Source organism: Limanda limanda, chromosome 13 (assembly GCF_963576545.1).
Source record: "Limanda limanda chromosome 13, fLimLim1.1, whole genome shotgun sequence".
Classification (NCBI taxonomy): domain Eukaryota; kingdom Metazoa; phylum Chordata; class Actinopteri; order Pleuronectiformes; family Pleuronectidae; genus Limanda; species Limanda limanda.
In genome coordinates this window covers 4,588,994-4,613,090 of record NC_083648.1, presented here as the reverse complement: position 1 = coordinate 4,613,090, position 24,097 = coordinate 4,588,994, and the positions used below count along the sequence as shown (strand labels likewise).

The following is a 24,097-nucleotide window of genomic DNA, read 5'->3' as shown; positions in this document are numbered from 1 at the left end:
CTAACTCCGCCCTCAATAAAGGTTCCATAATTATCATTGCACCTCATCCTGCTCTTGGAGCCAATTTATTGAAATCTAGGCTGAACTGGTGCTCGCTTTACCAAACTAAGACAAGAGATTTCTCTTTGTTCCTGTTTACTCATTCATGAACAGGCGCGAAACAAGGACACACACTCGGTGAGATTTGTCCTTGTTTGTGCCTTTTCATGAATTAATAACTAGATCAAGGAAATTCCATTTCTCTGTGTTTTTGCCGCTGCAGATGGGGACTTGTTCTCGTGACGGTGGTGGAGTCTGGGCCTTGACGGCTGTGTGCGACTGCTGTGAGGAGACACAACCGGTACTTAGTGCCGGGAGGAGGGCCGGGCACCTCGAGGGTCCGGGCACCTCGAGGGTTCGGTACCTCGAGGGTCCGCTCCCCCGGGAGGAGAGAAGAAGCTGTAATCCCTGTTGCTGGGGGCCGGGCGGAGAATTCCTCCAGGTCAGTGCAGCAGCGGCTGGAGGAACACTGGGATATTATCGACTTACCATCCGGCAGTGTGTGTGTATGTGTGTGTGTGTGTGTGTGTGTGTGTGTGTGTGTGTGTGTGTGTGTGTGTGTGTGTGTGTGTGTGTGTGTGTGTGTGTGTGTTTGTGTATCAGTGCAAGGGGAGTTATTTCCAGGGGTGTGTTGGATTATCCACAGTGTGTCTGTGTCTGTGTGTGAGAAGCAGGAAGGGAGTGTGACCCGTTGTGTGTGCAGTGCACCTGTGTCAAGTGGTATTGGCAAATTATTTATACTGGGTGTTTTTCCCCTGCTGGTGCAATGTGGGTGAGAATATTAACAATTACACTGCACACGTGTCCAATCTGAAGCATGTGAACTGAGCTCCTGCTTCTTGTAGGTGCAGGTCAACCTCAATGATAAGATAAGATTTTGCATTTCACTTTTCACTTCACTTTTTATATCTTTTATATATTTTTATATAGATATGTTCATGTCTAAATAAATGTTACTTTGTATAAATATGAGAAAAAGTGAGTGAATAAGAAGTAAATAGTGAGTAAATATATACTGTTTTTTATTGTTTTTTCTTATGTGTGGTGTATTAATTGTGTTTTTATGTTTCTATGTTCATTGTATGCACCAATAACCAGAGCAAATTCCAGGTAGGTGTAAACCTACTTGGCAATGAAATACATTCTGATTCTGATTCTAAAGGTTTTTTTTTGTCATTCCCATATTAATTAATCCTAAAAGACAGGTCAGCAGCCAATGGGGTTATGTTTTTACTCATGTCTGTATTGAATTCTGCAAAAACTGCAGAACTGATTTCCATGAAACTTGGTGGAAGGATGGAACATGGTCCAGGTAGGAACATATTGATTTTCGGTGCGACACAGGGACAGATCTACTTTTTACGTTTTCACTGATAAACCCAAAGAATAATTAATGGTTCTTGATGAAAATAACAATCAGGCACATTTAGTGAACTGATATCTAGGAGTATGACCAGTTTGGTCCTTACAGCTGAGGTAGCTGCTCTATCTAATGTTTTAATTGTGATTTGTTTGTCTGTTTATCAGCAGGATTCCTCAAAATTTACTAATGAACAGATTCTGTGGAGGGAAGTAGAGGAATCCGTAGAAGTGTTGGTTATTATCTCACCTGTGATATTTACATGATCATACTGCTGCCTTCCCTCATAGTAAGTAAAGGATTTGAATATCTCTTCTGCCTCTGCTTCCTTTTCTCTTTGAGTGACAGCTCACCTGGCCATGTTGTTAGCTTCACCCTATCGGCAAACCACTGAGGCAAAATCATGTCTTATGAATTATGTGCATGTATTATTTGGTACAAATCCGATAAGGCCTGTTCATGATGTCCTTGGATTAAACTAAACCCATTATACCCCCATGCATTATCGAGCAGAGATAATTCATGAGACTGGAAGCAGCCGATGCCAAGGTTTAGGAAAGTTACAGTTGTAGTGTCAGCGTGGGGTGGAAGTCAATACCATCTGGAGAGGAAGGTGCTCCTGGGCGGCTTTGAAATCCGCTCTGTTGCACAGGCCGGCCACACGAGACAGAGCCGTCCAAGTAGCAGAGCTCTTGTCAAAACCCAAACCTGAGAGAATAAGAGAGAAGGCTCGGTTAGACTGTTGAAAGTCGGGCTCATACAGTATTTATAGGACTGGCTTCCCTGTCGGCTCACAGAGGAGAACTGGATATTGTAGCTAAATAACAGAATAAGGGTCAATTAAGTTGAAAAATCACTTTATCTTGACAAAGGAGATTTATTTTTAAGGCTGGAAAACATTCATATTTAACCACAATGTCTTAAAAGCATAAAAACCTGCAGCAGAGATTTCCTCCCTCGTCACCTGCAATAAAACTGAAGATGACCTTTCTGTCTGCGGCCGGTGCAAATATTCATATCAGCTCAGATTCTCCAGAGCAATCAGTGTCATAACATCTCTTAATGTGCAAACAGGACGTGATGAGGTGTCGTGCAACATCAAACACACAGAGGAGTTTATTAAAATTCAACGAATCTCAGCAGAACCTGTGACAGCTGCTGAGAATCCACTCGTCTGTTCTCCTGAACAATGAATCCTCTGTTTCTCTCTCTTGCAGCCTTGTGGCCTTTGTCAGCACTGCTGGCGACTCAGTGTGTTTCTGAACACTTGTTAGTATGCACACCGGTTATTTTTTGTTCTTTCTCTGAAACCTTTGGGTTATTGCTTAAAAAGCTTCTGTGAAATCTAGCTTCATTTGTTGCCGTTTTGCATGAGACTTGAATCCAATTGCTCCAGCAGCCGGCAGCGGGAACACGGTGCAGATGAATTTCAGCAGGTGGTCACACCCATAGATATATATATAAAGACTAGATGTCTCGTTCGACGGAGCCGGACGTCACCAGATGGCGGCCATCTTGCTACGGGGCAGCTCGCTCACCCACAACATTGTGTTGGTAGTGGTAAATAACCATAACTTGCTCAATTTTCAACCGATTTTGAAACGGTCTGGTTTGTTATAAACATCAGAGATGTAGATATGACACTGCATACTTATGAATATATTATGTTATTTTCTAAAAAAATGTAATACTTTATGCAGTGTCGTAACTACATCTCTGACGTTTATAACAAACCAGACCGTTTCAGAATCGGTTGAAAATTGAGCAAGTTATGGTTATTTACCACTGAGCGAGCAACCTCTGGCAAGATGGCCGCCATGTGGTGACGTCCGGCTCCGTCGAACGAGACATCGAGTCTTTATATATAAATCTATGGTCACACCCCCCCCCCTCTGTGTTCCCACACACTCTCCCCTTTATATCTCCGTCCCTGCATCTTCCCACCCTGCTCTCCTCTCCTGCCTCTCTCTTCCCCTCTCCCTCCCTCCCTCCCTCCCTCCCTCCCCCTCCCTACCTGTCTGGTCCTCGGTGGTGTCGGCCTCGTGGATCTGGTTGTCGAACCACATGTGGGACACGGTCATGCGGTTCTGGGTCAGCGTGCCCGTCTTGTCGGAGCAGATGGTGGAGGTGGAGCCCAGCGTCTCCACGGCCTCCAGGTTCTTCACCAGGCAATTCTTCTTGGCCATGCGCTTGGCAGTGAGAGTCAGACACACCTGGGAGGGATGGTGGGAGGTGGGGGGGAGTGAGGGGGGGAGAGAGAGAGAGAGAATGGGGAGGCAGAGGAGGGGAGAGAGGATGGATGATTGTTGGTCAACAAACGGGAGAGAGCATGTGTACGCACCGGTGCGTTCAAGTGTTTGTGCATGTGAAATCATGCGTGGTCCAGGTGCCTTACAGCAAATGTGATAGTGTGTGTGTGTGTGTGTGTGTGTGTGTGTGTGTGTGTGTGTGTGTGTGTGTGTGTGTGTGTGTGTGTGTGTGTGTGTGTGTGTGTGTGTGTGTGTGTGTGTGTGCCTGGTTAACAGCAGGTGCAGAGGCAGAGGCAAACATGATGCATAGACTCATCCTATATGTTCAGGAGACACACATCCACATCCACATTAAATCCAGACGACCACGTTCCAGATGCAGCGAACACCAACGTCTCCTCTCTCGGTGTTTAAAGGAGAAAAGAACCTAAAGGAACCAGCCACTGGAAGTTCATTTATTTTCTGTGCCCAGTGAAATGTCGACTGACGGCGTTTGAAATGCCAGCTGGCATCCGGCTCAGCGCGTGCTTTGTTTATTGTCGCAGAAACAAAAGTTAGATGCACCTCAGCATCGGAGCCGCTTCAGCCTCCAGCAGTAAATCACCTGCGCTCGGTGGAATCATTTTAATGTTCACTGAGGTCGAATCAGAGTTTAGGAAACGCACGGGCGTAACTCTTAAACATTGATGTTCCGTTGAGGTGAGCCATGACAGGGAAGGCACGGATCAATACTCCTCACAATGGATCAAATGGCTGAGAAAAGTGAAAGCAGCTGCTCGATATGAAAACTCAATGAGGAATCAATTGCTCAGATCTGCTCAGTTCCACAGGTTTTTACATGTGAATAGTTTGAATTTGAAGCCTGTGGAGAGAATAACGGTCTAATGAAGTGTGTTTCCAGCTCCTCCAGCTACTTAAAGGAGACATTAGACTTATATTCAGGTTCATGATTCTTATTTGTGATATTATTTGAGAAGGTTTTCATGTTCCACTGTCGAGAAAACACGTCACTTTCCTGATACGTCCAACTGCTGCTGCTCCTCTTTTCAGCCTCTGTCTGAAACAAGTGGTTTTTAGCTCCTGACTCTTTCAGAAATAACTTTAAGCTTTTTTAAATATACTCACACAAAAACTGAAACAACGCATTAGAGGAGAGAGACACTGAAAAATCCTCAAGCATTTAAAGAAGAGCATTAACAACTGTATTAGTCACACCTCTGTTTACCAGCCCTGCAGGAAGGTCTTTACTTGATGCTAATTATACTAAATAAACACAACAGCTTCTAATTCTACACAAAAACTGCTCCCACCAACTCTCCTCATCCTACAGAACTCATTAGTATCGCTCATAATTAGCAAATAATTCAAAATACTTTAAATAAAATATCTAAAATTACCATTTGCAACATTAACACTATTTAACCTTTTGTATGTTTGAGTGCAGCTGCTGAATGTTGACCTTTCCCACGGCTTAGTTCTCCTTCTATTCCAGGAAGAATGTTGTGACCCTGCTGCAGGAGAACTTGTTTATCGTTCACTGAAGTGCACGTTGTTTTCTAGACCAGGGGTCTTCAACGTTTTTCAGTTCAAGGACCCCCAAACGGATGGAGAGATGGAGCAGGGACCCCCTACTATGTATATTGTAAAAAATTGTGTTTTATATTAAACTGGGCCTAGTGTCATGTAGAAACATAGCTACCCTGTTATTGTGCATTTAATACTAAGCTATTCAAATAATACACGGCTTCATATATTCATGTTTTATTTATTATTTGTCGCTGACTGAAGGATAACGTGGTCTGCCTCCATTCATCCGTTCGCTGCTAATATGTTGGATTCATGTTAATGTGTATTTAAATATATCTACCAACCAACCAAAACTTTCGCAAGTACGACACACACACACAAAAACACACACACACACACACACGCACACACACACACACACACACTACTCACAGTGACGGTAGCCAGCAGGCCTTCGGGCACGTTGGCCACGATGATGCCGATGAGGAAGATGACGGCCTCCAGCCAGCTGTAGCCCAGGATGAGGGACAGGATGAAGAAGCTGACGCCCAGGAAGACGGCCACGCCCGTGATCAGGTGGATGAAGTGTTCGATCTCGATGTTGATGGGCGTCTGCCGGACCTCCAGCTCCGACGCCAGCGTGGCGATGCGGCCCATCACCGTTCGATCCCCGGTGCCGATCACGATGCCCTGGGCCGTACCTGAGAGGGAGGAGAGGATTCAGATTGTTGTACTTTCCTCTCCAGCAGCACAAGAACACTTCCCTACTGGACACTGACACAACCACATCATTGCATTCCATTCCTGTATCTGTAAATATGTTTCTCCGTATGTGATTTATGTATTAATATCAGTGAGGTGTTTCAGTGTATAAGCTACTGGATGATCTAAATTTCCCTCGGGATTAATAAATTAATAATAATTAATATGCACCTTATCTACCTATTTATCTTGTGATTCTGTTTTTATTCTTTCTACCTCAATATTTTATTGTATTGTATTTTATTGTATTCAAATATATATATATATATCTAAAGTATCTATCTATCTATCTATCTATCTATCTATCTATCTATCTATCTATCTATCTATCTATCTATCTATCTATCTATCTATCTATCTATCTATCTATCTATCTATCTATCTATCTATCTATCTATCTATCTATCTATCTATCTATCTATCTATCCATATATCTATTTATCTATCTAAAATATCTATCTATCTATCTATCTATCTATCTATCTATCTATCTATCTATCTATCTATCTATCTATCTATCTATCTATCTATCTATCTATCTATCTATCTATCTATCTATCTATCTATTTAGCTATCTATCTAAAGTATCTATCTATCTATCTATCTATCTATCTATCTATCTATCTATCTATCTATCTATCTATCTATCTATCTATCTATCTATCTATCTATCTATCTATCTATCTATCTATCTAAAGTATCCATCCATCTATCTATCTATCTATCTATCTATCTATCTATCTATCTATCTATCTATCTATCTATCTATCTATCTATCTATCTATCTATCTATCTATCTATCTATCTATCTATCTATCTATCTATCTATCTATCTATCTATCTATCTATCCATCCATCCATCCATCCATCCATCCATCCATCCATCCATCCATCCATCTATCTATCTATCTATCTATCTATCTATCTATCTATCTATCTATCTATCTATCTATCTATCTATCTATCTATCTATCTATCTATCTATCTATCTATCTATCTATCTATCTAAAGTATCCATATATCTATCTATCTATCTATCTATCTATCTATCTATCTATCTATCTATCTATCTATCTATCTATCTATCTATCTATCTATCTATCTATCTATCTATCTATCTATCTATCTATCTATCTATCTATCTATCTATCTATCTATCTATCTATCTATCTATCTAACGAACAATAACAAACCATTAAAAAAACGTATATCTCCTGAGCTAAACAGATGATTAATCACCCATTTTGTCAGTTTTTCAGAATGCTCTTGAATCGTGACATGAGGGGAGTTCAAAGCAGAAGATCAAAGGTTTAACGGATCCACTGTCTTCTCGCTCTCTGGGATGTGCGTGCGTTTCTGAGTCAAGAGACAAATGAGTGATAAGACGGCGTGGAGGACTCTGCAGGGGTTGACTGCTGTACTCGCTAAGTAGGAAGGAGGGTTGATGGGTGGGGGGGTGACGGCTGGATGAGGAGCAGTGATGGATGGAGATGAATTACAGGTGTTGGCTGGTGATTGATGCTCAGGTGCAGCCGAACAGATGCTGGACTGAACGAGTGCGTGTGGAGAGAATCCTGAATCTCTAAAGAGCAGAAAAGTTTGTAATAGACAGAGTTTGTGATCAGCTGTTTTTCAAAAGGGACTTTACTTTCTCGGCAGTTTTAATGAAAACAGGAGCTAAAGTGTTTCTAGGGGGAAGAAGGATATTGTCCTGTTGTTTTTTTATTTCATTGTGAATCCTGTGAACACTGCAAACATGATTTAATTTACCTGCACTGTGGTGGAATCAGGGACAAACATTGAAAAGCACAAAACTATCTGCATGGCAAGAAAGAGAGGAAGAGGTTTTGTTTTTGGAAATCAGATTATTCAACTCAGCCTCAACTCAGAGGAAACAAAGTTGAGGAACAGACTTTAAGATAGAAAACTGCTGTTCTCTATCTTATCCTTTTTATTACTGATTCTGATCTTCGTCTTCAGGGGAAAAACTACATAAATTTCTGAAATGATTAAATTCGCTGCTATGTTTTTATAAGATGCATCTACATCGAGGAAAAACAAGTATTTTAATTACTTAGAGAAATGATAATTTGATGCAGATATACAATATGTAATATGATCGGAAGATACTGAATGGACTTTGTGCTGAGATTGTTATCGAGTAATAAACTTCAAATTCAGTCCTTGATTGACAAATGATTGGATTTACCCAAAACTGACTCTATGAGGAGTCCAACTGTGGCAATATATTAGATTTAGTTATATATATATATATATGTATTATTTTGTTAAAATTCAGATGAAGACATTGATAAAGCTGCAGATATTAATATGATTCTGATCTTCATCATCAGGGGGAAAAACTACATACATATCTGAAATGATTAAATTTCCTGCTATGTTTTTATAAGATGCATCTAGATCTTGGGAAAACAAGTATTTTAATTACTAAGAGAAATGGTTATTTGATGCAGATATACAATATGTGATATGATCGGAAGATACTGAATGGACTTTGTGCTGAGATTGTTATCGAGTAATAAACTTCAAACTCAGTCCTTGATTGACAAATGATTGGATTTTCCCAAAACTGACTCTATGAGGAGTCCAACTGTGGTAATATATTAGATTTAGTTATATATGTATATATATATTCTATTGTTAAAATTCAGATGAAGACATTGATGAAGCTGCAGATATTAATATGATTCTGATCTTCATCTTCAGGGGAAAAAACGACATACATTTCTGAAATGATTAAATTTGCTGCTATGTTTTTATAAGATGCATCTAGATCTTGGTAATTTGATGCAGATATACAATATGTGATATGATCAGAAGATACTGAATGGACTTTGTGCTGAGATTGTTATCGAGTAATAAACTTCAAATTCTGGCTCAGTCCTTGATTGACAAATGATTGGATTTACCCAAAACTGACTCTATGAGGAGTCCAACTGTGGTAATATATTAGATACAGTTATATATGTATATTCTATCGTTAAAAATCAGATGGAGACATTAATGAAGCTTATATAAGCTATATATTCTTTTGTTAAAATTGAGATGAAGACATTGATGAAGCTGCAGATATTAATATGATTCTGATCTTCATCGTCAGGGGAAAAACCTACATACATTTCTGAAATGATTAGATTTGCTGCTATGTTTTTATAAGATGCATCTAGATCGAGGGAAAACAAGTATTTTAATTACTCAGAGAAATGGTAATTTGATGCAGATATGCAATATGTGATATGATCAGAAGATACTGAGATTGTTATCGAGTAATAAACTTCAAACTCCAGCTCAGTCCTTGATTGACAAATGATTGGATTTACCCAAAACTGACTCTATGAGAAGTCCAACTGTGGTTATATATTAGATTCAGTTATATCTATATATTCTATCGTTAAAATTCAGATGGAGACATTGATAAAGCTGCAGATATTAATATGAAGATGCTATTTGAAATGCTCACTGCGTCGCTGTTTAATGATTGATAGCAACTGAAACACCGACTCCCATCCCCACTGGTTGCATCTCAAAGGGAAAACACTCAATAATAATCTTTACGGAACGTGTGATGAATTGTGCAGTGATATTCATGGTTGGGTGCTGAGTCAAATCTCCAGGTAACAAACAGGATGTGTCATGAGGGAAAGATCCCAGATGTTGGAGCCACTGACCCTCGACACAGTTGGTGGAGTAGAAGCAGACGTTGCGGGTCTCCAGAGGATTGTCGTTGGTTAACTCCGGGGAGCGAGTCTGGGGCTCGGACTCGCCCGTCAGAGAGGAGTTGTCCACCTGCACAGGGGGAGAGGGGGAGGGAGGGAGAGAGCAGGGAGGGAGCAAGGAGGGAGGGAGCAAGGAGGGAGAAGGGAGGGAGGAGGGAGGGAGGAGGGAGGAGAGACACAAGTGTTATCCAGTGGGAGGGAGGGACAGAAACAGGAGAGAGGGAGGAGGGGTGACAGGAGACTCATGTCAAGCTAATGAGAGCCAACAAGAGGAAACTTCATTTGCTGTTGTCACTCTTGTAATATTAAAATCATATTAATAATATAATATAATAGGTAATGGTTAACGAGTTCTGCTCCAGAGACCAAATTATTACATTTAGTTTCCAAGGGGAATAAAAAGGGATATCGCCCTAAGTGGCCATAGATGTCATTATAAACAGGTGGGACCACAGACTGTGTAGAAAGACAGACAACACGTCCCCCCCCACCCCTTCCTGATATTAGGGATTTATTATATTTTAAAAATCTTGAACCACCCGGTTGACCTCCAACGACCCCTAATGCTCCTCAGCGAGGATTAATAGAGCAAAACCTCTCACCATTACTTCCTGGAATATTTGATTAGAACAATTGTCTGGAAAATTAAGGATCCCTGTATTTTAATGTATATTTTATGCAGTATTATTATTATTGAATTGTCTGGGGTGAGTTTACTTTCCCTCTTGTTTTATCGTGGTTCACTTTAACACTTTTTCTGTCGACCAACGCAAATAGCGAATCAGAAAATCGAAGGTTCGGATGGTGAAGGATTGGGTTTGAGAAGGTTTCTCCACGATCACGTGACCAACTCTCACTTCAGGCTGAATAATGCCCGGTTGACCTGCCGGGGGGGCAGCGGGTGACTTCCTGATAAATGGCGCCGAACCTTGTGAACATCTTCAGCTAATCTGTGATCATTGCTCAGACGTGCACTTTATTAAACAGCTTCATCACCGCAGCAGCATGCGCCTCCCTCAGCCACAGAGACATTTATCTCCTTTAACATTAGTGGGAGAAATATTCACTATTTAATACCACCCGTCCCCCTTTTGCATAAGTGGGTAAAGAGCGGCGTTAAAACTGCATATGGGTCATTAAGACGTGATCATTATTTATAAAGCCAATTAGACACAGCCGGTCTGTTTGTTGGATAATGTCGGGATTCGGTTTCATGTGAAGAACCTGCAGCAGCAGCTTGAGAAGCAGGAAGAGGAAACACACAGGTGAGCTGTGATGTCACAGAAATACATAAACTATAACAGTTCATGTTAATGAGGAGATTTCTCTCTCCAGTGGACAAAGTGCTGCTCGTTGTGGGAACTGTTGGTTTCTCTATAGATTAAAGTTGTTGACCATCTATGTAAAGTACATTGTGATAATGAAGATTAGGATCTGGAGCTTTTCAAATAAAACTGAATTTGAACAAAAGAAATGTACAAAGTTGATTTAATTGTAAAATGCAGTATTTGTTCTATCTAATGTTGTTTTTATCACCAGTATAGTCACAGGTCCCAGGGGTATATATATATTGACAAAATTGTTCAATTAACATTAATAATTCATTCTAATTTTGATAATCTCAATAACATCAATGAAATGAATCGCTACAAACTTTGGTGAAGATAAAAATACAAATACACTCATCAAGATAATGTGTATTCTTTGTTTTAGTATAATTAATTTAAATGAGCTGCTACTATTTAACAACAAATATACTTTATGTGGCTTTTAAGGGAATTTACACCTAATTAAAAAGTTAAGTAAAATAATATCTGTGAACTAACTTTTTCCCTGTGTGTGGCACCACTGGAAAGCAGAAGGAAATGAGGAAGAGAGACAGACATACAGACATACAGACAGACAGACAGATAGAAGACCAAAGTAGTACTCCTGTAATCCCAGTGAGACCCCCTGCCCCCCCGACGCGGAGCCCTGGACCCCTCCCCTACCTTGCATCCGCTGGAGGAGATCACTCGAAGGTCAGCTGGGATGCGGTCGCCTCCTTTGATCTCCACCAGGTCCCCCTGCACCACAAGCTCAGCATTGATCTGCATCTTCTCCCCCTCCCGGATCACCAGCGCTTGCTGGCATGGAGCGAGAGGAAGCGGGAGACAAGAGAGGGAGAGGGAGAGAGAGAGAGAGCGAGAGACAGAGAGAGAGAGAGAGAGGGAGAGAGTTTGGGAACAGAGAGAGGATTTAGTCAGAGCAGGAGATACGAGGGAGATTAAAAAAGAGTTGCCAGAGGGTGTAGAGGTATGTGAAAGGCAGATGGAGACAGAGAGAGAGAGAGAGGAGAAGGAAGAAGGGAGAAAGAAGACAGGTAGGGAGGAGAAGGAGGAGGAGGCACGAGAAGGGAGTGAAAAGAGCCTAAATAGATTAAAGAATTAGGCAATCAAAGTGCTGGAGGTGGAGAACGTGAGAGGAGTTTTTTATGCAAACACTCACAATCCGAAGTTGGCTCGTACATTTATTCTTCTTTTGTGCAAAGCTTATTAGGTTTCCACTCAAGTGCGAGTGTAAGCTCCACTCGAGGGACGGCTTATTGATTCAGAAGCAGCGAGCGCATCAACTCACCTGGGGCACCATCTTCTTGAAGGAGTCCATGATGCGGGAGCTCTTGGCCTCCTGGAAGTAGGAGAAGCAGCCGGTGATGATCACCACGGCCGACAGCACCACGCCCAGATACAGCTGGAGAGAAGCCCAAGCCACCGGGGGGGAGACAGAGTCAGTGTCGTCTCAGTTGTTTTTTTAAAGAAGCAACAACCCCAAACATGCAGAGAGTCAAGAGCCCAAAAACTAAACAGCAGAAGCTCTCAGTCTCCACGGGATTTGAAAGGAGGATCCGTCCTCCAGCTGAATTCTTGTGTCTCTTCCTGTCTTTGTGGACGTTTGATTCAAGGGAACATCTGTCTCGCAAAAAAACAAGAAAGACCGAGAGCGGAGAGTTTGATCTGCGGAGCCACCGAGAGACGCTGCCGCCTGACTCCCAGTTATGTGACAGCAACAAGCATCATCTCTGGTTTCTTGATATTTCATTTTTTTGGTGAATATTTTCTCGTCTAACAGTGAAAAAGCTGTTACGGGTTCGGCTCTCGATCTCAAGGTTTACGTCCTGGACTCGTGGAAAATAAAAATCCGACAAAAACAACAGCCTGCTTTGCTATTTCACACTTCAATATTTTTATTTACCATATCGGCAAGAAATCCTCTGAACAACGGAAAACATATCTATCCTCAGAATATCGTTTACTATTCTGTTTCCTGCTTTGTTTACACGTGTTGTTGTTTGTCTGCAGACGTTAAGTTTCAGCTCTTTTGACTCTTCTCGCTTCAGGATATTCTCGTGGTGCAGAATTATCAGAGTAACATCTGTCCAGACGGGTGACACACTCCGAATGAAATTTAAAGATTATAAACATGGATTTTAAAGCAACGCCATCTAAGTGTTTAAGAGGCAGTGGCGCCCCCTGCAGGCACACACGGTGATGCATTCTGCTGGGCTCCATTTTCTCGTGATTTTGTGTAGAGAAAATCACAAAAATCTTTCAATGTGTTGACTGGAGCTCTGACAGCGTAACTCCACTAACCCGTGATAATACAAATACACCAAACTGTCAAGAAGTCTTCATATTTTAAAAGTTTCCTGAATGCTGGAGATAAACGCTGCTTTTTAATAACTTCTAAGTGTTTTTAAATGATCTACAGTTCAGCTTTACTCTTCAACTTGCTGGAGCGGATTCTGACACTTGAAGCTTCTCGCAGGAGATTTCACCAACGTTGCAGAGAAAAGACGAAGAAGAGAATCGCAGGGTGAAGAGAGAGGCTCCATTCTTTCTTTTCCAGATCAGCGAACCATCAAACTAATCTCGAAGCTTTTAAGATTAAAGAAATTACAGTAAATTGCCGTAAATTGTGTCACTTCAGCAGGTAGTGATGCTCCCTTGGGCAAAAAATCGCTCAGCTCAATAAATGCAACTAAAATAACGAGAACAAAGCTCAATGAAGACAACAAGGACATGGTGTAGAGTTCAGTTCGTCTGGATTCTCATCTCCACTAAACGTTTTGTGCGTTCGGCAGCGGCTCAAAGTGCCGGAGCTGCAGGCGGCCGGGGCTTTGAAGCCGCTCAGCCCTGAATATAGAGATTAAATCGGGGGGGGGGGATTAAAGTACATGCGTGCGTGTGTCTATCTGTGTGTTACTGTATATTACATAAAGGCTTTAATACCGTCGGAGGTTTGGAGAGTGTCGAATGATGATTACATAATGAGTCCTAATGCTGCTCATAAAGTGCAGGATGGAGAACTGAGCTGAGGCCGGTGTCAGATGCTTCTTATAATGTCACTCGCTCGGAAATTATACACTTTACCAAGATGAACTGCTGGTGTTCAGATGTGATTTAAATCAATTCTTATGGCCCTAAGAATTCTACATTTTCCTTTCGTCTCCGTGTTGTTCATGTGACTTCAATACCGGTCATATAAGGAAATGTTTATTGAGTCTCATGGTTTTTAAAGGTTAAGACCAAAAATAAGGTTGACGTACAGTAGAATGTTGATATATGTTGATATTTAATATGAAATATATCTCAAAATGAGCTGTTTAACATCAGATAATTATTATACAGGCTGCTAATGAACCATAATGGAGAGGTTGGCTCCTCAGTGCAAAAGATTTGATGAAATGGTTTTAACCTTCCTTTGCCTTTGAGCAGTTGAGGTTGACAGTGATTGTTATATGTTGGATTTCTCCAGATATTAAGGGTAGTTGGAGAAATTGATTAACACAATTTCCTTGTATAATATGAAATAATGAACCCTTGAATTTACTGTATATATGCCTGTACCCTTATATCCATATTGTATATATATATATATCTATATATATATATATATATATATATATATATATATATATATATATATATATAACCAGAGGAACCATTCTTGCATAGCTGCATCTGCATGAATCGTTTGTGTATTTTCCACAATCAGTTTCTCACGTTGTCGTTGTCGTTGTCGTTGTCTTTCCTTTTCCTTTGAGCAGTTGAGGTTGAAAGTGATTGTTATATTTTTGATTTCTCCAGATATTAAGGGTAGTTGGAGAAATTGATTAGCACTCTACATTAAAAATTCCTTTCGGCCTACAACTGGTGCTACGTACGACTGATTACAGTTACTTAGAGTAAACTCAATAATTAAATACTTTACCTGTAAATATAAACCCTGGAGTTGACTGTATATATGCCTGAACCCTTATACCCACACTGTATATATAAATATAACCAGTGGAACCATCCTTGCGTAGCTGCGTCTGCATGAATAATTTGTACGTTTGCATATTTCCCACAAATCAGTTGCTCACGTTGTCGTTGACCGGCTCGTCCTCGGTGGCGACCTGGATGCTGTACGCCAGGAAGCAGAGGATGGCGCCGATCCACAGCAGGACGGAGAAGCCGCCGAACAGCTGACGGCAGAACTTGACCCACTCCGGGGTGGTGGGCGGGGGGGTCAGGGAGTTGGGGCCGTCCCTGGCCAGATACTCCACGGCTTGGGCGTGGGTCAGGCCCTGGGAGGAGAGGCGAATGGAGAGAAATCATTTTTTTTTAAAAGGAGTGAGAGTGTTTCTGTCTGTGCTGCGAATCTTATTACAACACAACAGTCCCATTTTCACTGCGGCTTAAAAGCCAATTTGACGGCAGTTGCAGAACATCAAGTATTCCTGCCTGGCCTATTTAAAACCACATGTATAATAAACTGGGTGACTCCTCTCATCTAAAGTGCTCGGCCGTACGAGAGCTGGATTTGACTCCACTGAACTTTTTCTTCCAATTTAATGCCTGAAAATCTACGTTCATACTCGAAATAAACCAGATCTGGACGTTTTTTACAGTTTCCTTGAGCTCTCCAGCTTCCATGTTGTCGTCAGCGCTACTATTACACAGATAGAAATCAGTTTCTCTACACCTGCAATGTGAAAGTCAGGCGCACAGCGAGCGCATTAAGACTTTTGTGATGTATCAGCATCTGCCTGACTCTGGGATTTGAGGAATTTGTGCATGAAAATGTTTATGTTTGTGTGTGAGTGAGGGATTAGAGATGAAGCAGGCTCAAGGTGAGCTGGATGTTGCTTTCAGGTACAGATAACATCTCTATAAGGGACCGTCTGCTCTTTGTTGTGTGTTTGTGTGTGTGTGAGAGTGTGCGCGTGGGAATGTGTGTGTTTGTGTGCGTGCACGTCCTCACCCGTGTGAGCTCCACTCCATAGCGTTTCCCCAGATCGTCCAGGGAGATTTTGTGGTCATCCTGCAGGGAGGAAATACGGCTTTTAGATTTTTCAGCGGAACGGGATCAATAAACAGAATCATATTTTAACTGGCCAGTAGAATTATTAAGCTTCTTCTTCTGTGATATATCGTGAATTCTACAGCAGGACACTCTCTGTCCTATCATGAAACTCAGAGGCGTTTGGAAGCAGCTGTAAAGGGAAGTGAGATGAGTGACCACAGTAAAGGTCGAACAGATCACAAGGGCAGCGGTGGGATATTAAAAAAAGTACATTTACTTTCAGGTACCTCTCGCTATTACCACAGTACATTTATACTCTTACACACCACTTATGTATAATGATTGAGTAGCACCGCTGCAGGAGGGAGGACTGATGTATTCAGTTCCATCTTCCAGCAGAAAAAAACCATTATTCTCTCTACCTCACGTGGATTCAGGGGCTTTAAATATATAATCATGACATATCAAAGAGGTCAAAGAGGGAAGCCCACTCTGCCTGCATTTACAAGTAGAACTGAAACCCTGCTGAGGAAACCGTCTTTTCTCTAACAGTGAAAATGTGACCTGATTAGGGTTGCAAAGGGGTGGAAAGTTTCCGGTAAATTTCCGGAAACTTTCCATGGGAAGTTAAGCACGGGAATTTTGAAAAAAAAATAAATAAGCAAATTAAACACTGAGCAATAAAAACATCATTCAAAACTCTATTTTAAAGATGTATGGAACGTTGAGTTTCAACCCTCCACTGGTCATCCTTCCATCACATGCACAGATAACTCCCAGCATGCTTCACTCTACAGCAGGGCTATTGAGGCCTGCTGTAGAGTGAAGGACTAGTCAGGTAAGTTTCAATGATATTACTGGGGAAAATATATTAGCATGCTGATTGAGGATTGTTCATCTGTTCATCTAGCCTATTTCCATTCATTTATCCAACAATTCTAAAATATTTTTTAAAGACGAGTCCAATAGTTTGGCTAACTATTTATATCTCTGGCATTGCATTAGTGTTTTTTTACAAACTTTTTTCTCATCTTATTCTACAGAACAATGCCACGTGCACTCTCTCATGTGTGGAGACATTTCACCCCATCCAATGTAGAAGGAAAGGCTGTGGACATTTGCAAATACTGTGCAAAGACCTATGTTAAGAATGACACAAAGATGCAGAAGCATATAGTCAAGTTCCCAAAGTTTCCTCAGGGCTCAAATCAGCCTATGACAAAACAAAATGTTTATATTTATGTCTGTATATGACAAGGTAAATACAGTTAGTATAAACTACCTACAACATTTCCAGTTTACCCGTTAATTCCCGTATATTACCGTATATTCCCGTATATTCCCGTTAATTCCCATGGAAAGTTTCCAAGTTTGAATATTCCCGGAATTTTGCAACCCTAGACCTGATAGAGGAAAATCCTCCCAAAAGCAGCAGTTTTATATCTCGTACTGATGTTTAATGTGTGTCTCGTGTTGCCTGGTTATGTATTTTTTATTCTAATCCTCTCTAACTGGCCTGAGAGCTTCTCTGCAGATTCTGTTTTCAGTTTTTCAAAATGGAGCTCGGTGCAGGAGAAACCCAAATCTCAGCCGTCAGCTGTCGAGTCGGCGTCAGTCCCTCAGAATGAACGGCTGCTTCTCTCATTCCACAGCAGCAGCACTGGGACCCGTCCACCAGTTGTCTCACCTCCAGTGGACGACAGCGTTCTGCAGCTGCAGCTCATTTGTCCGCGATCAAAGACGAGCCCCAGTGTTCACACAGCCGTTTGCTCGTTAAGCTTTGTTTATAAACCCCCCCCCTTACACCCAATATTGATCATCCATTGTCTGGCAGTTGTTAAAAAGGATTTCTGGGTTACAACAAAAAACAAGAGAGAAACTAAAAAGAAAGAAAGTTTTGAAATCACAGGCTGAGGAAGTAGTCCACGAGTGCAGAGTGATCGCTTAATCACAGAACCGCTCCAAAGTGTTGACAGTCTCCAGGGACTTGTTCTCTTTAATCAGTCACGGGCCGACTTGATAATTGACACGAGCTTCTTTATCAGGGATAGAGCGAGCTGCAGGAAAACCGAAACCCGGCCTTCACGGGCAGCGCTCGGCTGCGTTTTGACAGCAGCTCAAAGAACTACAGCTCTGCACCAGACACACAAAACTCTGCTCTACTCTGCTGGTGGCCCACAAATTATTCAGTATCTTTTTGGAGAGTACAAAGAGGAGCAGCCAGAGGGAGGAAGAACAGATCGGAGGAGAGGACCGGCTGGCTGGGAACTCGTCTGGAGCTCGAGCTGCTTTGCCGTTGTGTTTACCGGCCTCTGTTCTCATTCACAGGCCTTGTTCTATAACCTGGTGACTTTGGAGTAACACAACTTGGGGATCGTTCAGCAGGACAACAGCAGCGGCGACAGATTGTTTCTCTTACAAAGGACACTTCCTTCTTCAGCTCGTCCAGATCCCGGTCCTTCTTCTTCCTCTTCCCTCCGTTCTCGGCACCACACTGCAGGGAGAGAGAGAGAGAGAGAGAGAGAGAAATTACCATACATCAGGCCCCAAGGATCCCCAAACCCCCCCACCCCACCCCACGGCCCTGCTGAGCCCAGCCATTTACATTCATACCCGCATATTACATGTGTCAATAGCAGCACAATGGACTTTGTGCAGGCTGCTTAATTTCACTCTCCTGGCACAATCGGGAAAACTATTCACTGAACACCGAGGGGGCAAATGTTTATTCTCACGATACGAGTTCCTCATTTGTGCGAGCGAGCGAGTGAGTGAGTGAGTGAGTGTGTGTGTGCGTCACGAACAGATGGAAGAATGGTGCATCATGGAAAATCATCTGCTGCTGTCAGTCTCTCTCTTAGCGGCACGTGTGCGTGTCAGAGACGGGAGGACACACAAAGAGAGTGAGAGGAGAGCGCCGAGCGAGCGAGTGACACAGTGGGAAAAAAAAAGTAATCAAAACGAGTCAAAGAGGGAGCGAGTGCCTGAAGTGTGTCTGGCATAGCAATTCCCCCCCCGCTGTGCGCAGGGACAATTATCAGCCTGTCCTCCCATAAAGGTAAATGGAATCGGGCCCAATGGAAGGAATAAAAACACACAAAAATGACCTAAGTACACAAATAAACGACAAGCCGGATCTAAAAAGTGTTGAGGGAGAAAGAGAGAGATGCTCCTCTCGACTGAAGGAAACAGAAACCAGAAGAACTCTGAGACTCGTGGACACATTTAGAAAACGACTCGGTAGATTTCCATGATGCACGTCCACGGCGCCGTGTGTGCAAGTGTGCAGGAGTTAGAGAAGCAAAACTCAGGAAGTCAGTCGTCCTCATGCAAACAGGAAGTTACAGGGATGAGTTCATTTATTAAGAATAAGTTTATTAAAGTTGATTTATTTAAAAAAAAACAAAGCAGACTTACTCCTTTCCCCATGCTGGACCTGCAGACGCCGGCGGGTCACAATGTGAAGTACGGAGCTCAGGGGGACAGCTGAGACCCCCCCCCCCCCCGCCCCCCCCCCGATGCCCTTTTTTGGGCCTGGCACCCCCCATACCCCTCCGCCAAATACCCCATTCCCCCTCCTTCCTGCTCCCTCCTGTCAGGGTAACCTGAGCCGTACGACACCCCCCGGCTCATTCACACACACAGGGGCTTTGTGGGTGTATGTGGGTGTGTGTGTGTGTGTGTGTGTGTGTTTGTGTGTGTGTACCTGCACCTGCTCAATATACCCCCCCCCTACCCAACACACTATCCCTAGGAGAACAACAGCCCATCAATCACTGACGTCAACGCAACAACAAATGAATCTTCTGCGCTCTGAATAACACACAGTGCGGTATTTATAACAAACGTGATAACGAGGACCCTCCGGATCGGTAGTGAAGCAGGAAGCGTGGGGGGGGGCGTCCAGCTGTTTGGATTCCTCAGTACGAATCCTCAGGTATGTTCTGCAAATAAAAATCCTGTGATAAACAGATTTTAATCACGTCCTGATTGATCCTCAAAGATGAACTGTTAACACGATGTTTTCCTGTTTTTCTCGCACACTCGGATTCAGATTAGCAATTAGTTTAAAGTCCGTCGTATTCAGAACATACGGCGGGTCGTTGCCGTGGCGCCCACGCAGCAGATGCTGATCCTGCGTCAGAGCGACACCAAATTTCTTTTCACCAGCTTCCAGTTATTTTGTGTGCAGACTTTATGCTTTTGCTCTAATTGCTTTATAAATTGCTCAATGCTGTATGAGCTGTATACGTCAATGTGTAGGTTTACAAGCCTCCTCTTCTAGATCTCATGCTACTAGATTTATTTTAGAGTATTGTTCTCTGGTTGTCTTTATTAGCGTTCCAGTTGCAGAAGAACAATGTTCACGTTAGCGATTGTTAGTTTTGTATGTTTTTTTTGCTCAAAGCGCAGGCCTCTCTTTCAGCCTGTATGTGTAGTCAAAATCTGAAAGCACATGTTCTTTGTCTTGAGAACGCCGCATGGGCTGGAGCGAACTCAATCTCCCAAGAAGCCACAGGTTCCATTGTTCTGAGACATTCAAGGAACTCAGTCTCCCAGGGGGCCACAGGCTCCTTCTGCTCTGGACATCTTCACACATAGGTGCGAAGTTCTACAAGGATCAACTCCAATTGGTCACTCTGGCCACATGACCTGAGGGTCATCAGCCCAATATAAGGGAACGTCTCCCCCAATTTTTTTCTTTCCTCAACCCGACCGAAGACAGCAGGCGGACAGCCGTCTCTTCCACAACTCTTCGAAGGGGGAGGCTGCCGGCCATTCCTCCTGTATCGGTGAGTGGAGAAACCGGATTTCTCCAGCTCAAATCTTTTCTTACCAACAACTGGAGGGCAAAGGTCGAGCTCCCAGCTCATCTTCTCAAAGAAATCTCCTCGCCCTTCAAGCTCTTCCAGCTCCCAGCAGCGATTCGATATCCTGCAGGTAACAAGCAACGGAGCCACACAGCTCAACAGAACCGCGGAAGCAGAGACCACACGAACCAGAGACTTCAAAGCCAGGACGAACGGCGGACCACACAGCAACTTTCTCCCTGTTCAAGGACTGGTAACATACTGGGCTTAATTATTGTACTAGAATAAGAAAGACTGTTTATTTGATTCTGTGTCGTGTTTATAAGTTTGATATATGTGGTGATATTGTGTTACAAGTTAAATGAAAGTTAATGTGACCTAGGCTCTACTCAGACTCTGCCATTATCTGATTAGCATTTTCACAGACACCGCATATCTCCTTACCTCATTAGCTCAGACCCCATTGCATGTCGTAAAACCACTTTTGAAGAAAAAAGTTATCTTAGGGGGTCAAACCACCATTTTGAAAGCATGCTGAAAAAGGTGTGAACTTTTGGTCAACAACCGTTCTGAAAGCACCCTAATTTACACACACACACACACTCACACACACACCTTTGTTAGTTAGCACATTTTGTTAGTAACTTGTGTTTTTGATACGTTATTATGTTCATAATAAATGTTTTCTTTTAAACTTGTCCTTTCATTAGTGTTGCATAAGTGAACTTTGCCAACCGTTACACTGTCAAGAACTCTATGAACCTAAACTGTTCATTATATAATCTTTAAAAGTAAATATTAAGATTTCTAATTGAACTAGATCTAAATGAGACTGATCTTAATCAATAAATTGGCTATCGTTTCCCTTCTGTGAAGGGTGGTGCCCCGATAGAACTTAAACAAACTAAAGTTATGATTTAATATTAATATTTTAAATATTAATGTTTTATATTTTATTTTGATAACCAAATGTATTGAACGCCTAAAGGCACACCAGCTTATGGTATCACTCCTAACCATTATTGCACAACACAGAGTCATTTCACGCAGACTAACCCCGTAGTAAAACGTCCACACACAGTAACTGGACAGAAGCGTAATATGTGTACGACAAATTTAATGACAGAAGAAACTACAGCTTCTACTACTGTTGACATGCAGGGCAGCCATCTTGGATTTCTAGGTCAGGGGTGATGAGGTTCCTGTGACCTTTCGACTTGAGGGAGCGTTCCGGCTCGTCTTCCGACTCGGGGGGGCTGGAAACTCGGAGCTGCAGAGTCCAGTGAAATCTGAAAGCAGCTTCACTTGAAACAGTAACAAGGCAAATCATGCAAAATGACACACATGCTATTTTTATCGTTTAAAGAACGCCACATGACTTGCAACCATCTGTTTGCAACAAAGAGCTGTTAATGGCAAGTTTACACGTTTGAAATGCAAACAAACTGTGATAATGTTGAATGACAGTTGTTTTCATAAGTTATAGGTACGAGGAGTTATTTACAACTCGGAAAAAATAGTAAGTACAGGAACAGCTTTGCAGTAAAGTCTGAAAACCGAGGAAACAACTCCTCTCGCTCATCTGTCCAGAGTTTTTAAAATAAACACCCTCCAGCTTCTAACGCTCATGAAACAACACTAAGAAATGTACACGGTCACTGTTGAAACAGCTACTTAATGCAGGATCTCATATATAAAAAAACTCATTAGCATTTTTGTATTTTTGTACATTATAGGTGTCGCTGTGAAGAGCAAGACAACAAATACCTGACTCCTACTTCAACAAACTGCTTCAGAAGATGTTATAGCACGTACTATTGTTAGCTGTATAACGATAAGGACAAAAGCTTAAGTGTCTCTATCACCACCTGGTGGCTGGCTGCAGTAAAGGTTATAAATCCTACCTACTCCATGTTAGGGGACCAAAGTAAACTCGAAGTAAACGATAAATACATTTTTCTCAAAAATGGCTTTTGTCATTTGAGGTAGTTCTTATCAAACAGATGTTTTTCCAAGGTTGGTTTCAATGAGTTATTTGATGCAAGAAAAAGAGGAAGAAACATCACGAGTGACTCACGATTGGTCGTATATCCCCAGAGACTCCGTGGAGGAAGTCGTCCATCTTTATTTCAGGTATGTGTGTTAGTAGGTAGGAGTCTACAGAATGGCTGTATCCTTCGGAGGATGCAATCTACCCGGCCCACTAGAGGAGGTGGTCTTCGTTGGACCCTTCGTTGCTCGGGGATTGAAGGACACATTGGTCAGCTGTGACACAATGTCTTCAAATGAATCATATAATTTGGGATTTGAAGATTTGTTGACACTTGGGAGCATTGCATCACATGCTGGCAGAAAGGAATCCATGGCATCGGACCCTCGGCCATTAAGATGCAGCAGCTAAGGCTCATGGGCAACAACCTCATGCCTGTGCTTGTACCTTGTGTGTGAATATGAAGTGGAGTATTTCTTCAAAAGGTTACGTGTGCTCACTGAGCCGCCACCTACATTTATGTTAGGGGAAATTAAGCCTTTCTGAAAATCACACCTCACTATGTCACGCTTTGAAATGTTAAAAGGTTGTAAATGGGGCCTGAGCATCATTTCCAGTTGATCATTATTATTAGTTGAGCATCAAGGTGCAAGATGAGGTGAAGTATTATGAACCCTCGGGGTGTTGAAGCGTTTCAAATTTAAATGTTCAAAACTGGACATCCTTTGTATTTGAAAGAAAAGCACCTGGTGGCGAGCGCTCAGCGTTTCAGAGTCTCCAGATTACATCCGCTAAAACATTCCGATTGTGTATGCAAATGTATTCCCGTAATAATAAGGCGGGAGCGATTCCATAATGAGTTTGACTTTCATGCCAGCCGTCAGGGTATTCAGATATTTCAAATGGTGGATATCTCATTTTACAAAGAATTCCTCCTCGTGAACGGCTTATGAAAGTGCGTCAGATTCACACAAAGCTCGGGAAGTGGAACAGAAAGAAATGAGGCTGCAGTCGTTTTTCAGCTGGGTTTTTTTATTTTGTCTCCTGTTGATAACAGCTGCGCTCGGGGCTTTAATTTTTTATTTACGTTCTCTTTACAACATATTATACACAGTCATCAAGAGTTGTTAGTGCTCTGGAATTACCACAAGCATTAAAAGAAATGTAGAAAAAGAAAACTACAAAATAAACAACCTAAAGAAGCGCCGACGTTTTTTTTAAATAAAGGAATGTTATTGTGCGACTGTGACTATACAAACAAATCATTTTTTAAAAGGCAGTTTAACGCCGTCTCA

General features: G+C 42.1%; 1 protein-coding gene across 1 annotated transcript in view; it reads right to left on the bottom strand.

Annotated features, from left to right (window-relative positions):
- atp1a2a (ATPase Na+/K+ transporting subunit alpha 2a) overlaps positions 1-19,430 on the bottom strand; it is a 39,001-nt gene extending 19,571 nt beyond the window's left edge. Inside the window, exons 1-10 of the mRNA XM_061084109.1 lie at positions 19,419-19,430; positions 18,421-18,495; positions 15,960-16,019; positions 15,079-15,282; positions 12,291-12,404; positions 11,666-11,800; positions 9,627-9,744; positions 5,608-5,876; positions 3,414-3,612; positions 1,998-2,107 (exon numbers count right to left, since the gene is read on the bottom strand). Of these exons, the coding sequence (XP_060940092.1) occupies positions 1,998-2,107; positions 3,414-3,612; positions 5,608-5,876; positions 9,627-9,744; positions 11,666-11,800; positions 12,291-12,404; positions 15,079-15,282; positions 15,960-16,019; positions 18,421-18,495; positions 19,419-19,430 (1,296 nt within the window). The remainder of the gene's footprint in view (positions 1-1,997; positions 2,108-3,413; positions 3,613-5,607; positions 5,877-9,626; positions 9,745-11,665; positions 11,801-12,290; positions 12,405-15,078; positions 15,283-15,959; positions 16,020-18,420; positions 18,496-19,418) is intronic.
- Between the last annotated feature and the right edge of the window lie 4,667 nt (positions 19,431-24,097).